This window comes from Danaus plexippus, chromosome 19, assembly GCF_018135715.1.
Source record: "Danaus plexippus chromosome 19, MEX_DaPlex, whole genome shotgun sequence".
In the NCBI taxonomy this organism is placed as follows: domain Eukaryota; kingdom Metazoa; phylum Arthropoda; class Insecta; order Lepidoptera; family Nymphalidae; genus Danaus; species Danaus plexippus.
The window spans coordinates 835,520-851,424 of NC_083549.1; the positions used below are offsets into that span (position 1 = coordinate 835,520).

Genomic DNA, 15,905 nt, shown 5'->3' on the forward strand with positions numbered 1-15,905 from the left:
CCACTTTAAATTAAAGCTTGGAATAAAATCGTTTCGTACTTTATAAATGTATTTAATATAACGTATTTTTACTGTAAAAATTAAATGTACAAACAAAAAAAACTTATGCCAAAGCTGTCCTCTAAAATATGAGTTCCTGTGTTAAGTACATAATCTATCATATTATACACCTATCTACAATTAAAAAAATATTATTAAAAGATTGAAGTTTCATCCTGAACATAAATACTAAAATTATTTATCCGTTACTGGTCCAACTTTTTAAAATACCATAGATAATGCATATTAAAGAAATACAATACCTAACATAGAAAATATTTACATAAATTCTAGCTTTTACATTTAAAGAACTAGTCGTTGAATTGATACATTTGCACTGTAATGATGTACATCTCTTTTTGTAACATTTGGTCTGTTATTTGAAATTACCACTTTTTCCATTTGGTGAGGTAGATACATAATTAATTTATGAACGATCAAAACTGAGTTAAATGGTAGATGCGATAGTTGGATGAAATAAATTTAGGCGGTATTATAAAATATTTAACTTTATTTGATTGAAAATAAAAACTGTAAGAAAAACAAATAAACTTGTAGGAAAACCAAAATAGAACTGAATTGAAACTAGCATTTCATTTCATAATATTTTACCAATATTTTTCTCGGAAGGTATCTCAATTCTCAGCCGTATATTAAAATTTGATCTGATATCCATCTCCATGTTAAAACAATTTGATAATTGCCTTTTTAAATCCATAGACGACTGAATACGTCATGTATGGTCTACAACGTTTATTAATAAAACCTCTGATGTACCAAACATTGAACACTCTTTTAAAGTTTTAAGTGTTGTATTGCTATTATTAAAATATTAAAGAATGAACCGTGAAGGTCAAATTTGAGTATATTTCGTTTAGTGTTCAATTATAATTTTCGTGGTATGGTTTTTTTTTTAAACTAAATGTTGTTATTATATCTTAATAAATATATATATCTCTCTTAAGATATCCACTTGATTATCTAGTATAAAATAGATTCCATGCGGGTTTTCTTTTAATGATATTCCGACTATTGGGTGTGGTTATGTTATTTTTGTGATTGTTTTAGAAATAAAAAATGGGTTTTGAAGATGGTCAAATAGTTCTAGACAGTCCCAATGGAGCGTACTACTCAGGACAGGCGGTCTGTGGAACATTACATTTTATACAGCCAAAAGTAAAAACATTCAGAGGTATATTGTTTATTTAAAATTGTTTACTTTCAATATCACTTTGATATGAGTCTGAAGTAGGAGGTTCTTTGATTTGATTCTGTTTAAATGTACGGGTTTACTTAAAATTAACAGAACATTATTTAAATTACTTAAAACATTAATTTGTTCGTGATCTAGATATTAATAAAAATTTTGATGAATTTATAGTTAAATCAATCATTACAGATACATTTTATTAATGATTTATTGTTTTTTGCAGGTATATATGTACAGTTTAAAGGATATTGTAAAGTTCATTGGACCACTTCTCACACTAGGACGGTAAATGGTAAAAGTGAATCATATACAACATCTCATGATTCACATGAAGAATATGTGAATGTGAAGACTTATCTAGTTGGAGGAGAGTCAGGTAAATAGTGATATAGTTTAAGAAATGATGTTTAAATATATTTCATACAGCCATGCAGCCTAGCTTGCTAAAAGTGAGGAAAAAAGCTTCAACATTAATCCTTTTCAGGCGAACATAGCATCGACCCTGGAACTTATGAGTACAATTTCAGGTTCAATATTCCTGTCAATTGCCCATCATCCTTTGAGGGTCACTTGGGTCATGTGAGATATGAGATTAAAGCCGTAGTAGACAGGGCATTTAAATTTGATCAGGAGAAGAAAGTTGCTGTACGTGTTATGGCACCCCTGGATCTCAATCAAAATCCTTATTGCAAGGTGTTTATTAAGAAGTCTGTAGACTACTAAGTTATTTTTTTAGTAATTGTTAGTTACTTTGTATGTTTACATGATGAACAGGATCCTTTGGAGCTGGAGTTCAATGATTCCTACTGCTGCTTCTGTATGGGATCAGGCTCAGCGGACACAATGGTGAAGCTGCCTGTAGCAGGTTATTGCCCTGGCCAGACTATACCCATCGAACTTAAATGTTCTAATCAAGGCAGTGTTGAGATTGATTATATAAAATTGGAAATAACTAAGGTATTAAGGAGGATTATCATATTTTTTTTTTATTCTGTTCAGAAAGTTATGTGTAAAATTTAGAAACATTTAAGTGTGTTGCCAGTTAATTAAATTTTGCTTGTCAAAATGTCTTGATGTTGGTATAATATCAATTTGAATTTATAAACAAAAATATATTCATTCAAAATAATCCACTCTTCTGTCAGATCCAATCTGTTAAACCTGACCTGACTTGTCTTTCTCACCACTATTTATTTTGACTTTAAAGTTATGAAAAACAGGTACAGACAAATTTTAAAAATCTTCTTTTTTTGTTCTAGTAACATTGTTCAATGTATACAGTTCAATAATTGAATTTTTCTCTTAAATATTAAAATTTATTAATCTCTTACTTGCATTTTCCTCTAAGTTAACAAATTTAAAATTAAAATAAAGCTCGGAATATCGTAGGTTAGTATGTAACATATAATTTGCTTTTGATTTTATAATATTTTAATTTTGGCATATGTTCCTATGCTTCATAATTTCATATTTGAACCTTAAAGTTAACTTTGACATTGTTATGTCTTTTTATAAGTAACAAAACAAAACATTCTCAATCCTATCCAAACTTATTTTACTACAGTCATAGGCATTCTATCAAGTTCCTGTCCATGAAAACGTCATAATTCCCCAGAAACTAACCTTTACTGCAACCCACGAGCCTGGAACTAGGACAGAGAAAGAAACTGTAGCAGAGATCAAGAAGAATTCTATACCCACAAACACCACCAGAGATTGGACCGTGGAGATGATGGTCCCAGCCCTGGATGTATACAATCTGGACAACTGTCGGTACATTGATGTGGAATACAAATTCAAGGTATTTTGGATGAATAAAGGAAGACATAATATATTCATCAAAACTATACCACATGTAACGATGTTAACTATGTTTATATATGTCCAAGGCATATTAAGGCGTAACTTGGACCATTTCAGGTGACAGTTAACCCTTCTGGATGTCACTCATCCACTGATGGAAGTCGGAAGATTATAATTGGTACAGTTCCACTAGTCGGTTTCCAAGATGACGTACAGAATCCACTCGAAAGTCAAATGCCGCAGCAAACGATTACAGCCGTTACCCAGCAGCCAGTATCAGGAATAAGTTCCTACCCTGGATCCCCATACCCTCCTGTGGTTAATGTTCAACCTTACCCTAATACTGCCTCACCGTACCCGCCAGCTCCGTCACCCTATCCTCAAACCACATCACCCTATCCACAAGCCACATCACCCTATCCTCCAACCACATCACCCTATCCTCCAACCACATCACCCTATCCTCCAACCACATCACCCTATCCTCCAACCACATCACCCTATCCTCCAACCACATCACCCTATCCTCCAACCACGTCACCTTACCCTCAAACCACGTCTCCTTACCCTGAAACCACGTCACCATATCCAAACCCTGCATCACCCTATGCTCCCACTTCTTCACCTTACCCAAATAAATCTCCATACCCTACTGGCAATTCCCCATACCCTCCTGCGAACCCATCAAGTTCTCCATATCCAGACAACCCTCCCCCATACCCTGGTAACAATCAAGCAAATAATTCCCCATATCCAGCCAGCCCTCACCCCTCTACTAATTCCCCCTATCCGGCTGCTCCCTACCCTGCAACTAATGCACCCTACCCTGATTCTTCCCCTTACCCTCCTAAACAAGACAAGACAAATAAGCCCCTGGGTTTCTCGGTTCCAAGTGGTAATGAAGTCAGTACACCACTTTTGCAGCCGAACCTCGATCCCAGCCCTTACCCAGTAAGTATTTTAACTTAGCTAATTGAAAGATACATTTATTTTTCAAAACCCTCAAGTAATTTTTTCCGACAATTTAAGCAATTGTCTTTCTAATTTGGTCAGCGCCAAAGATTAGGTCATTCTCATGGACAATGTAAGATCTCAGACCATGTCGCCTGGTATACACCACCATCAGCTTTCTGCCGCCGTTGATAACTTCGTTTCTGTCGTTGGCATGTATTCACTGCTCACTGTTTTCCACACACAGCCTACATCGAGCCCCAACCCGTTCGCAGCTGCCAGCGCGCCCACGCTGGACTCGCCCGATACCCGTGTGTATTGAATTATCTAACTTTTTATTGATTAGAAGCCAAAGGAATTTGTTGTTCTGTAAAATCTTTTTTTAATTATTTTATTTATTTATTGTAATATTATTAATTAATTCATAGATATTTGTTTAATCTTCTTCATATTACTGTAGATCTTGTTTATATTTTTTCAGATGTAATATATTTTTTTTTGTTTCAGAGAAATGAAACGAATGTGAATTTAGAAAGCACCTAATCATACCTATTTTGATGAGCAAGAATTTATATTGAATTACTCATTTTTTTTATAATAATTGTTTTTTTTTACGTGCCCCTTTATAAAAGGGAGGTTTGTTAAGTTCAGTATTTGTGTATGTCTGTCTGTGGCACAATTATTCTTAAATGTATATGTTATTTTTATGTTGAATAGTCTTAAGAATGTGCTTAAAAAGGCAACTCAAATTTTTTTTACAGCATTTAAATGCTAAATATGTTTATGTTTTATATATTTTATACAATTCTATTTTATAACTTTCTTAATACCTTTATACTACAAGTATTCTTATGATCTTTACCGTTATGCAGTGGTGTTGTGCTAATTTTTTTTTTTACCGGAACGCGTTCCTGTCCAAAAAGGAAGTACCAAAACAACGTTCCGGCTCCACAACGCCACTGCCTTTATGATTCTCAATAAATCTTTCTATTTTATTTTATCGCTATTAACAAAAAACTTTACCGTTTGCACGATAGAAACGTTTATTTTATAAAACAATTGTACTATAAAGTGCCTTGATAATTGAAATGTTGTGCCATTTTAATATAGAGTAAGACAGAAGAACTATTTTTACCAACGTCGACAATGTTCCAACAGCCTAAAGTCATTATACTGTAGTTTACTATTAATAAGAATACATATTTTTTAAATTTATTAAATCATATACTACCTCATATATCTTTTATTCCATTTACCGCCTTTCATTAAACTAAGAGCACGCCTTAAACAAGAAAACATACTGTCATTTTATATAATTTATTATAAAATATATAAATAAAAAGGCCATGGTATAAAAATAACAAAAAATTGTATAATTTTATTCGCATTTACACTCAATGATATTAAAGTACATCAGATCTAAAATATATATAGTCTGTTTAAATAGTGTAAAAACTGTATAATCTGTATGGACTATTAAAAGTTATGTAAACACGATAATTTATTGTTATTTATATAATAATGGAAGACAATATATCAGTTAAATATATTCAAAATAGACAACGTGAATATTAGACTATCTATATAAATGCTTTGTAGATTTCGACTAACATTTTATATTTTTTAATGTACATACATATGCGGATGGCACTTAAGAATCTTATTTATATGACTATGATTTATGGAGGTATGGATATTAATATATTAACAGGCTGTGAGGTTTTAGGGGGGCGGTGGAGCGGAGGGGCGGCCGGAGTAGGGTTCAGAAGCCGCAGGTTCAGGGTATGGATGTAAGTCTGGCCTCTGATGCATTTGATCTTCGAAATCCGGATATGGATGACTGGGAACGGGCATCGAGGAATTTCCCGGGGGTCGGAAGCCGATCTCGAAGGCACCCAAAGGACTGCTCTTGGAGCCGTAAGCGAGGCTTTTATCTACGACGTTGGCTACAGTAGGGAAGAGGACGGGTCCGGGGGGACAGATCTGGACGTTCGGGACATTTGGTATGTACGGTGGCGGCATCTGTGGTGATTCGTACGGCGGAGGAGGGGTGGCGGGGGGTATGGCTGCGATGGGCAGCCGCTCGGCCAGGGGGTGGGAGGACACGCCGGACGATCCCAACGGTACCAGACCCAACCAGATCTCGGACTCGTCGTACATGTCATCCATACAACCTGACATCTTTATTTTTACCTGAAATCAATAAGTTTTTTCTATGTAATCTATGGAACTGTCAGAATAGCTATGATTTATAAATTATTTCTTTTCTTTCTATGTCATTAAGCATTCGGTGCGTTCATTACCTTGAAGAAGAAGCCCACATCAATAATACTGCAATTCTCTAAATTGGGAGCTATGAATTCTGGTATTTTCAACTCCCACATATATTCTTTGCAGGTTTTAGCTAGGACGGGACCTTTTTTAATAGACACTAACACGTCCTCAGGAGGTATGAACGCTGACACCGGTTGGAGGCTGCGATATCGCTCTTTCTATACGGAAACATAAAACAATTTAGAAAAGATAGAGTTGGAAAAACAGACTAAAAGAATTTTATGTTTTAATTCATAGGAATATTACACTTAATGTCTCTAGGTGATGTATTGTGCATAATAAGAAGCTACAAATATTTAGAAAGTCACTCTATAACACATGTAATTAGAACGGTTGAACCACTAGCTCGCTGATGCTATATTTAAATCCGTCTAAAATATTTTAAGATGTAAATATAATATTTGTACACTCACTGTAGATATTTCAAAGACAATCTTAGAAAGTTCCAAGTTTGTTTTATTCTTGATATCTACTGTGATGGGTATCGTCTGCCCGGGACAGAAGCCGGATGCTGGCAGCTTCACTTCCACGGACAAGGGCCTGGTCACACAAAAAAGGTTGCAACTCGATGTTTCTTCAAAATTCAGGATGACTGGCTTCTGTGAAACAAATTATTCTTATTGTTTTTTTTCTTCAATATATCTTGAAGGGTACAATAATACTTTGGAAGTCAAAAATATTTTGGACTAATTTCTTTCAAAGAATGGCTGAAATATCTGATATGAAAATATTGTTTTGTATATATATATTAATATCAAAGATGGCAAACGAGAAGACAGCCTACTTGATGGGAAGTAGTCACCCATGGACATTTGCAATATAAGAGAGGTTGTGGGTGAGTTACCGACCTTGATTCTTGTGGAAGGAGGAAAGAGTGGGAATAAGGAAATGGCAGGAAAGGGTGGGAATAAGGAAATGGCAGGAAAGGGTGGGAATAGTGAAAGGGCAACCGGCTCTCACATGCAGTCATTAATAACTACTTCATGCCGATCTTCTGTGAGAGGATGGTACTTCCCCAGTCCAGCCAGCCCATGTTTTGGCTGTAGAGTAACTTGACCATAGCTAGGCTCTATCACCTCAATATATATATGAATATATTCTGAATTACAAATACTTTTATAACAAAAGAAAGTTATTTTAGAAACTATATGATACATATTGTAACCTATCTACATGTACTATATATATATGTAATACCTTAATATTATCACCGCCCTGATTCAAGTCTGCGGGTGATACGACATCAAAGTCCTTGGTGATCTCTTGGTTAGTGAATCCCGTCATTAGCACTCTAACGACAATACTGTAGCTGATGGTCCCTTTATCACCCTTAAAAGATGATGGAATGTTGGATGGTAGCTGATAGGAGAATGGGATCGAATGTGGTCCCGTGGCCAGAACACATGTACCACCTACAAAAGAACACGATAACTTGGAAACTCAGTTGAACTAATAATTAAAATATACGTAACTATATAAAATGAAAGACCAGGAGAAGGACTTGACTACTGACAACAATATAGTACAATTTAAAATAAATAAAACGGTATATAAATATATGTAAATTGTGTGTCTGTTTGTGTGAATATTACTATCGATATAAAATCACTCGCAGTTAGCACTTAAGTGATAGATTTCTGTATTGTTATAATCGGTCCATAAAGAACATTTTTCGAGTGTCCATACATCCATACATACCATCCCCCCCGCTCAGACAGTGGATGACGTTAAAGTACTCCTCACGTCCCTCATACTTTATGTGTTTCTTTTGTTTCACCCCATTATATACTTCGATCTGTTCCTCTATCCAGAAAACATTACATTCCCCAACATACTGTATGTTTATTGCTGTGGAAAAAGTTATATTAGATATTAAAAAGGGATATCAGAGTATGGTACACTTGTTCTAAAATACTCCCGACATTTCGGTTCCTTTGCAACGACCGTGATCATGCGCAGACGAGATGAATGAATATATAATAGTACTTACCAATATAATGAAGAGGTTTATTCAGTTCAAAATTCAAGTTGCCTTTGATAAGTTGTCCAGAATAAAACACAGCGTTCGGTTCGTTTAATGTTATAATTGCGCTCTGTAGTTCTTCGCGTTGTGTTCCCATGACAGCGGTCATTATTGGTACATCAGTGCCTGTAAGGTTATTTAATAATTGCATGTCGCTAATATCCTGATTATAGACGACTGTGTACTAGTAAATGTCTTGATAAAAAACCAACATTTGTATTGACATTTTTTACATGATTTTACATATAAGACACGACACGAGCACGACATAGTAGATATTGCAATAATGGGTTTGTGATTCTAGCTGAAGATTCAAGGGCTAGACTGATGATATTTTAGAAATCAGCTTAGATGAGATATATGCGACTGTGAGAAGGGGTACAAATGCTATTTCATCATGTAAGTCCCTAAACTGCTGGGAGGTTGACTACAAGCAAAACAATAAGTGAGTCTATTTTCTTTATATGGTAGGAAAATTTTAGGGAATTCTCCAACGATGATTGCATCAGAGTTCTTATCCTTAAACTGTTAAATTTTGGGTCTGACTTTTAAAACTTCATAATGTACTTGACCCCAGGAGAAGGGTCAAGACATACACTGCTACAGTATATCAGTTTAATTTAAAATTGTGTCAGTTTATATTCTTAGCTACATTTTCTTTTATATTTAATGTTATTTCAACTAATTTAAGCTCATTAGCTAATAGTTAATAAAGAAAAATGATTCTTGTATGTTGGAGGGGTGATAATGAAATTTGAAAATTTATAATTCGGCCCTCATCTACTGGTGCCATCTCTAAAATACAGAAACCAGGACCAGACATGTTAATGCTCCTTATTTTTAGAGTCCAGACCTGGAATATTTCAATTAATCAAAAATGATTATTTTTTACAGAACTGTCATATAATTAATATAGCACCCAATCCACCCCTTTTTTATTATGACAAAATGTTGCTTTACAATTTTAAGCATTTAATATCCATTAAATTAATTATTTTAGTGATTATGTATAAACAAAAATGTAATTGCTTAGGTTTCTTTGTTATAATAGGTTTTTAGTGAACACTTAATTTATATCTGATAAGACTTGACTAAGTTCTTTCACTGACTTTCTAGTCCAAGGAAGTATGGGTGGATTGTTAACATATAAAAAAAATTATGGCTGTCTTTTTCAACAAATATAGCTGTCTACATGTGTAGAACACATACACTTTATGTTTCTATATACATAAGAAATGTTTTAAAATTAGCATTTAGATTTTGTTCTTAAAATTAATTTGTACCTATAATACCTTAAAGGTTTTTTTACTGAACACATGTTTAAATTCATGGCACATAAAGTTGATAACAGGAAGTAAGAATAGAATGAAATTAATGTCATTTACTTTACTGTTTGGAAGATAAAACAAGAACTAAGAATTTACAATATATAAGTGTTGTGAAAACCAGAAAGGAGAATATATATAGTTACTTTACAAGATCACCAGGGAATGACACTCTTCGGGGGAAATCCCACATTTTCCTAAAAGCTATTTTGTAAACAAATATAATACCAAATACTGAACACAGGAAAAAGTATATACTTACCATTAATTGCTTTCAGTTAAGTCAATTCAAAAGTATTAGAAAACACTAAAATTGGACAAACATTTAAAGAGGTCACAGTTAACAGTAACGGATAAACGAACATTAGTTTTTTAATAGGAACCATTTAAGAAATTGACACTTCATAATTTAACATTCCTACGGTCACAGACATCATTGATAATATTAAAGTCTAACGTCATGGATCGTGACGTACGGACATCAACTATTTTCTTAAAATGTCAGAATTTTTACTTTGATAATTCTAGTAATTAAGTATAATAAAATCTATATGTCGAATTTTTTGTTCAATCACTTTTGTTAATTATCCTCGGATTAGATGATATATTATGATTAAGAGAGATAATTCATAAAATGTCGTTGTAAAATAACTATCTATCCAAGTTTTGAGTTATAGGCGTTTTCTTATATTTTTCGCCAAATACAAGTGTTCATAAAACTCAGTTATAAAAGTAGGTTTCATGAACGAACAACGTCGCAGCCAGATGCTTAGAATTTCGCTACTGATGAGATCATTCACAGCGAGAGTCGCTATTGTTAAATCTAAAACAAAAAAAAAGATACACAATAATTACAAAGGAATAGTTGATTAATATACAAACATATTCTAGTTTCATAATAGTTTGGTTTATGAATAAAAACAGAACAGTAATTAGAAGGGTATTAACTCAAAATCAATTTGGCGGTTGATATCAGGTGGAAGAAGATCACAGAGAGAAGACAAACGAGGCTTGTCTTCTTTCTGTAATCTGAAATATGTATCATTTGGAGTTCCTTCATCAAGTGCGCACTCACACAGGGGGGTATCTTTTATCTCTATAGTGTAGAATCAAGGATGAACGGGAATCGAGGATTTGACATGCGCGAAGTATCTCTCTTTAGATAATTCTCATTTGAAACAAAACGACTTTGACAGTTTTTTGTTTAGAATGTTCAGCACATTTTATAGCAATGCTTTTATTGCAATCGGAGCACAAAATACAGGTAGTAGATTGTAAATGTTCTGCTACATTCAATATCAGCTCCGTGTTGTGCTGTTCTGTGAAACGGCGTTTTTTAGATCGGTATTGTGAAGCAAAACAACACCAAATCTGTAGCATTTATAAACTAAATGGATGCCAAAAAATATGTTTGGATGGGAAAGGAGCTATGAAAATAATAAACCCTGATTGGGAGCTTTTGGCCAATGCTGTTAGTACAATTGTTGAAGATGAAGTCGAAATAGTTGTTTTATTCTCAGTTTTTTCTTATAGAGCCGAACTGCTCAAATATCAGATCTAAACCCATCAAGAACTTCAATTGAAATAACTGCTTTCTCTAAAGGCTACTCGACTGTTATATCTCTTGCTATACTATTGAAAGTTACATTATGTGATGGGCTGTTAGCATCATTTTAAATGCAACAAGATTTGTGTATTCCAAAAATGAATTCGAAGAAAGCAGTTTTAAAGTTTAAGTTTTGAATTCGGCTGGCGCTCAATTACGACTGACGGGTTTAACACTGTCCTTGGCTATACTTTTTATTTGATTGTTTCTTACTCAATAAGAAATAAGAAAACTTAATTAGTCAAGAAGTATTACTGTGTGAAGACTCACAAATATTGCTCACCTGTACCAAAAAAAGCTATGTAATAATCTTAACACCGTTTGCCAGTTACATGGGCCCTCATACTATGGTAAAACATATGCCGACAGAATAGATCCACCTGTTTGAGTAGATTGTATCTTTGTAGATATAATTGGAAGATTTAGTGTCTGCTACATTTTGTCTCTTCCTTGTAGGGGGTCAGTATCGTGTCAACAGACGATGGAATAGTGGGGGATTCATGAGTTAGAATAAACCCTCCGCCCCCGAGACGGTTCGCCACAGTTCATATTTACATTTATCAAATACTTAAGGATAAAAAAATACACTTGTATATATACAAATAAAACTCCAAAATCTAAATGGATAATCAACAAAAATTGAATAACAAGAAGCTCTCTCTCTAAGTAAATGACAAAAGCTGAAATTGCAGTCTATTAAAAAAAACAGCTATAACTTGAATGTTCAATTAATACTCTTATAAAACCTGAGATTTTCTCAATATATTTATTTTTGAGAATCTTAATAACGTATTGTAAAATAAGGTAATTTTAATGTAAGATATTTAGCACAACTGTCACTTTGACAGTTTTTAAAGTGACAAAGCTGTCAAAGACCATGCTTTGTGTTATTTCTTTCTTTAAAAAATAAAAATATATTTTGAATGTTTTAGAAGTTCGTAATTTCGTTAGGTCATAATGGGTAAACTCGATGTAGCAATATTGCGATATCTAACACCGGAAGATTTTCGCGTTCTTACTGCAGTGAGTGACTAGCCAAACGTGAGTTAACCTTATGATGTGTAAATTTTAATTTTAAAAATATGTAATTGTAGGTGGAAATGGGTATGAAGAATCACGAACTGGTTCCAGGCTCTTTAGTGGCTTCTATAGCCAATTTGCGACACGGCGGAGTCCACAAACTGATGAAAGATCTTTGTAAACATAGATTGTTGACATACGAACGTGGTAAACACTGTGAGTGTACATAATTTTATTTTTTTATTGTTATTGTTCTTGCTAAAGAAGTATAATATTAATGTGTTGGTTATTGATACATTTTATATGTTCATACTATAACCGAATTTTCTTCTATAGAAGTAAATCATAACATTTAGAAAAGTAAATCAGATAAATAAATATTTTATTTTCAGATGATGGGTACCGTCTTACAAATGCTGGTTATGATTACTTGGCTCTTAAAGCTCTAACAAACAGAAAGGTTATTGCCTCTTTTGGTAACCAAATTGGTGTTGGAAAGGAATCTAACATTTACACCGTAGCTGATGAAGACAGAAACCCGCTATGTTTGAAACTTCATAGGCAAGTTTAGAAGTGTATACAAAATTACTTTAAAACCCTTTTTATATGACATAAATGAAACATCTCTTTTAAAAGTCATATACAAACAGGCTGGGCAGAACATGCTTCCGGAACATCAAAGACAAGAGAGACTATCATGCACACCGTAACCGGGCCTCGTGGCTGTATCTCTCCCGCATATCAGCTACCAAGGAATTTGCATACATGAAGGCTTTATATGACCGTGGCTTCCCAGTACCAAAACCCATAGATTTTAACAGACACTGTGTTGTCATGCAACTGGTTGGAGGGGGACCTTTGTAAGAATAATTAAACACTTTTTCATCCATAAACCAAAATTTTTTTATAACCATAAGTTCATCAACTAAAGCCACAAGTTTCTACGTTAAATTAATAATGATGAGTTCCCAATTTGTCATTCAAGCTTTTTCCCAAATGCTGGTATGTATAAGTTTATTAAAGAAAAACACCTGCTTGATGTTGTAAACTTAAGTGTTAAAGGTCACACATTTTGGAACATTGCCTTGTACTTAACAGAATTCAAACCAGATTTCCTATCTAAATCTAACAACGGAGGAATTTGAATATATATGCTTATTTGTTTTAGAACCCATGTGTCGGCAGTAGATGATGTGGAAGCACTTTATGACGAGTTAATGAACCTTATAGTGAGACTCGGCAACTGTGGTGTCATTCATGGTGACTTCAACGAGTTCAACATCATGATAGATGAAGAAGGACACCCCATCATCATAGACTTCCCTCAGATGATCTCCACAATGCATCCTAATGCGGAACTGTGAGCATCGCAGTACTTATATTACAAGCTTTTAAAATCATAAAGATACTTGATTCAAATATGTCTACTTTTTTATGTCAAAATATTATCAAAAATATTATTCAACTGTGTGATTTTTTTTAACTCATATATTATTTCCATTCTTAGATACTTTGACCGAGATGTTCAATGTGTCCGAGCGTTCTTTAAGAAGAGGTTTGGATATGAATCCAGTCTGTATCCAAAGTTCTCTGAACTGGAGCGAGATGAAGACTTGGATCGAGAGGTGGCTTGTTCAGGGTACCGGAAGGAACATGATCACCAGCTGTTACAGGTCAGTACAGGGAGAGGGAGGACTGAGTACTCGTGCAAGAAAATATTTGAGATATTATTACTTTCTGTTTAACTTTTTTGCAATTAAACTTAATAAAATCTTTAAGGTAAAGAGAAGCTCTGATTAGAACATCAGCGTCAGATCTTAGATCAGGATCCAACCAAAATAATTTTTTAGTGTCCCCTGTTATTCACCTATTGTAAAATCACTATAGCTTATCGTAGCTAGAGTTAATTACAAATCTCCCGACCAGGCCTCTACACAGAGCCTTATTTTTTTTCTGAGTCTTTTACTACCCTCCTTTAGGCTTGCAGCGCCCTTAAGCCATTTAGGAAAAAGCAGTCTTAGACCTTGATAGAAGACAATAATAAAGTAATATCAATAATAATATATATAGTTCCCTTTTTCCGTAAGGGTTTTGGGAAAATGTGGTGTTGCAGTATATTATAAATCATTTGTGCTCGCTCTATCTCTCTGGCTCCCTGGCCGAGGGTCTATAAAGATTGTATGACACCTGGTGGCGCTGATAAAGATAATGGACAACTGTTATCAAATTACTGCATTATCATAGATCTTTCATATGTTTCTAAAGGCAATAGGCAAAGTTTCAAATTGGGCTGCCTTCTGAAAATCGATGAAATTTATGCTTAAACATTTCAATCTTAGCCTGCAACTGGTTACATTCCTACACAGATAGATGCAGCTCCAGCTTATAGAGCCGTGTTAAAAAAGCCTCCTTAACAAAATGTTACATTGTCTAGGAAATGGGAATAGAATTGCAATTGAGTGGAGACGAAGGCAGCGAGACAGAAAACCTTGCTGAACCTGATGCAGGAAACCTTAAGGCTTCAGAAGATGATATCGACACACTCAGACAACAGGTTCGTGTTTTATTATTAATATATTCAACAAACCCATAGTTTGTGATCGCTAACAGTGTGTTCAAATATTAGGTGGAAGACTCCATAAAACACGATGAGACAGAAATAACCAGAATCACAGAAGATACAAGGAAAGTAGCCGTTGATGATGAAAACGATGACGTACCGAAAGCAGTTGGCGATGGAACTGTCGGTGGTGAGTTGACGGACAGCAGGGCGGAAGAGGAAGACGACGTCAATTCACAGAAATATAGACTGAAGATGATAGAGAAGACATTATCGGACGTTAGAACAATGAGGTCCTACACCTCCGCCAGCACGATAGCACCTGAAGTAGTGAAACAGCAGGTGAAGAAGAATCTAGAAGCGAAACAGAAGAAGATGGAGAGGAAGAAGGCGGTGGCGAAGGGAGAAGCCAGCGCCGTCACCAGGCAGAGAAGAGATAACAGAGAAACTATCAGAGAGAGTCACGGGATATGGGGCTGGGATGAATGATTCATAGAATTATATATTAGTCTGTGTTTTATATGTATGGTATATGTTAAGAAATAAATACGAAACGTAATGTTTTACAAGGAAATATATAAACGATTAAAATCTGTTAATATCTCTACCTTCAGAAACAATCCTAACCTGAGTGTAAAACCACTTCTTTATAACGTTTGTTTTTACCTTTAGCGGTCACAAGGTTTTTATCCGTATCGAAAAAAAAAACTGGAATTAAGAAACATAAAAGATATAAATATTTAAAAGTGGAAATATTAAAGCGAGGCTTAACCGGCTAAGAAGTTGGCTGACCAATTTATGACCGCGGCCAGGGCAACATAGCCGAAACTTTAAGCACGGTAAAGAATACATAATCACATTAAACATATCGGTTGCCAGCCGTTGATAAATACAATACAAGTATTTTTGCTCAACCCTCGAATGTATCACACCGATACACTTCTGCCTTAACACAACACGGCGCGACTAAATGGCAGTGTGATCTCGCCTTAAGAAAAAAGACGGCTACAACGTGTAATATTAACAAAACTGAC

General features: G+C 34.5%; 3 protein-coding genes across 4 annotated transcripts; 2 read left to right on the top strand and 1 right to left on the bottom strand.

Annotated features, from left to right (window-relative positions):
• Positions 1-776: 776 nt before the first annotated feature.
• On the top strand, positions 777-5,240 carry LOC116768003 (arrestin domain-containing protein 17-like). The gene is made up of 9 exons (XM_032658614.2): positions 777-938; positions 1,108-1,231; positions 1,473-1,625; positions 1,734-1,942; positions 2,024-2,206; positions 2,865-3,050; positions 3,170-4,003; positions 4,251-4,314; positions 4,511-5,240. Exons 2-9 carry the CDS (start codon positions 1,117-1,119, stop codon positions 4,516-4,518), a joined length of 1,752 nt encoding a protein of 583 aa, XP_032514505.2. The 5' UTR covers positions 777-938; positions 1,108-1,116; the 3' UTR covers positions 4,519-5,240.
• A 66-nt stretch (positions 5,241-5,306) lies between these two features.
• LOC116768010 (arrestin domain-containing protein 3-like) lies at positions 5,307-10,135 on the bottom strand. 2 transcript variants are annotated; one of them, XM_032658624.2, is made up of 7 exons: positions 9,948-10,135; positions 8,328-8,486; positions 8,036-8,185; positions 7,535-7,749; positions 6,751-6,936; positions 6,307-6,495; positions 5,307-6,196 (listed from the first exon to the last, which is right to left on the bottom strand). In XM_032658624.2, exons 2-7 carry the CDS (start codon positions 8,467-8,469, stop codon positions 5,726-5,728), a joined length of 1,353 nt encoding a protein of 450 aa, XP_032514515.2. In that variant the 5' UTR covers positions 8,470-8,486; positions 9,948-10,135; the 3' UTR covers positions 5,307-5,725. The 2 variants fall into 2 exon arrangements, with proteins under 2 accessions (XP_032514515.2, XP_061379634.1); XM_061523650.1 differs by lacking the exon at positions 9,948-10,135 and adding an exon at positions 9,653-9,826.
• Positions 10,136-12,140: 2,005 nt separating this feature from the next.
• Positions 12,141-15,466, top strand: LOC116768008 (serine/threonine-protein kinase RIO2). The gene is made up of 8 exons (XM_032658622.2): positions 12,141-12,314; positions 12,386-12,527; positions 12,704-12,872; positions 12,962-13,171; positions 13,480-13,671; positions 13,819-13,984; positions 14,746-14,865; positions 14,938-15,466. The coding sequence occupies exons 1-8, from the start codon at positions 12,249-12,251 to the stop codon at positions 15,358-15,360; spliced, it is 1,488 nt and encodes a 495-aa protein (XP_032514513.2). The 5' UTR covers positions 12,141-12,248; the 3' UTR covers positions 15,361-15,466.
• The last annotated feature ends 439 nt before the right edge of the window (positions 15,467-15,905 follow it).

Excerpts from the sequence above, each read along its gene's own strand:
- LOC116768003 (XM_032658614.2), top strand. The coding sequence starts at position 1,117 with ATGGGTTTTGAAGATGGTCAAATAGTTCTAGACAGTCCCAATGGAGCG. Across the intron at positions 1,943-2,023 it reads ATCAAAATCCTTATTGCAAG|GATCCTTTGGAGCTGGAGTT; the intron begins GTGTTTATTAAG and ends CATGATGAACAG. Across the intron at positions 3,051-3,169 it reads ATGTGGAATACAAATTCAAG|GTGACAGTTAACCCTTCTGG; the intron begins GTATTTTGGATG and ends GGACCATTTCAG.
- LOC116768010 (XM_032658624.2), bottom strand. The coding sequence starts at position 8,469 with ATGACCGCTGTCATGGGAACACAACGCGAAGAACTACAGAGCGCAATT. Across the intron at positions 7,750-8,035 it reads CTGTCTGAGCGGGGGGGATG|GTGGTACATGTGTTCTGGCC; the intron begins GTATGTATGGAT and ends GTTCTTTTGTAG. Across the intron at positions 6,937-7,534 it reads AGGGCGGTGATAATATTAAG|AAGCCAGTCATCCTGAATTT; the intron begins GTATTACATATA and ends TTTGTTTCACAG.
- LOC116768008 (XM_032658622.2), top strand. The coding sequence starts at position 12,249 with ATGGGTAAACTCGATGTAGCAATATTGCGATATCTAACACCGGAAGAT. Across the intron at positions 12,315-12,385 it reads ATTTTCGCGTTCTTACTGCA|GTGGAAATGGGTATGAAGAA; the intron begins GTGAGTGACTAG and ends ATGTAATTGTAG. Across the intron at positions 13,172-13,479 it reads CTGGTTGGAGGGGGACCTTT|AACCCATGTGTCGGCAGTAG; the intron begins GTAAGAATAATT and ends TATTTGTTTTAG.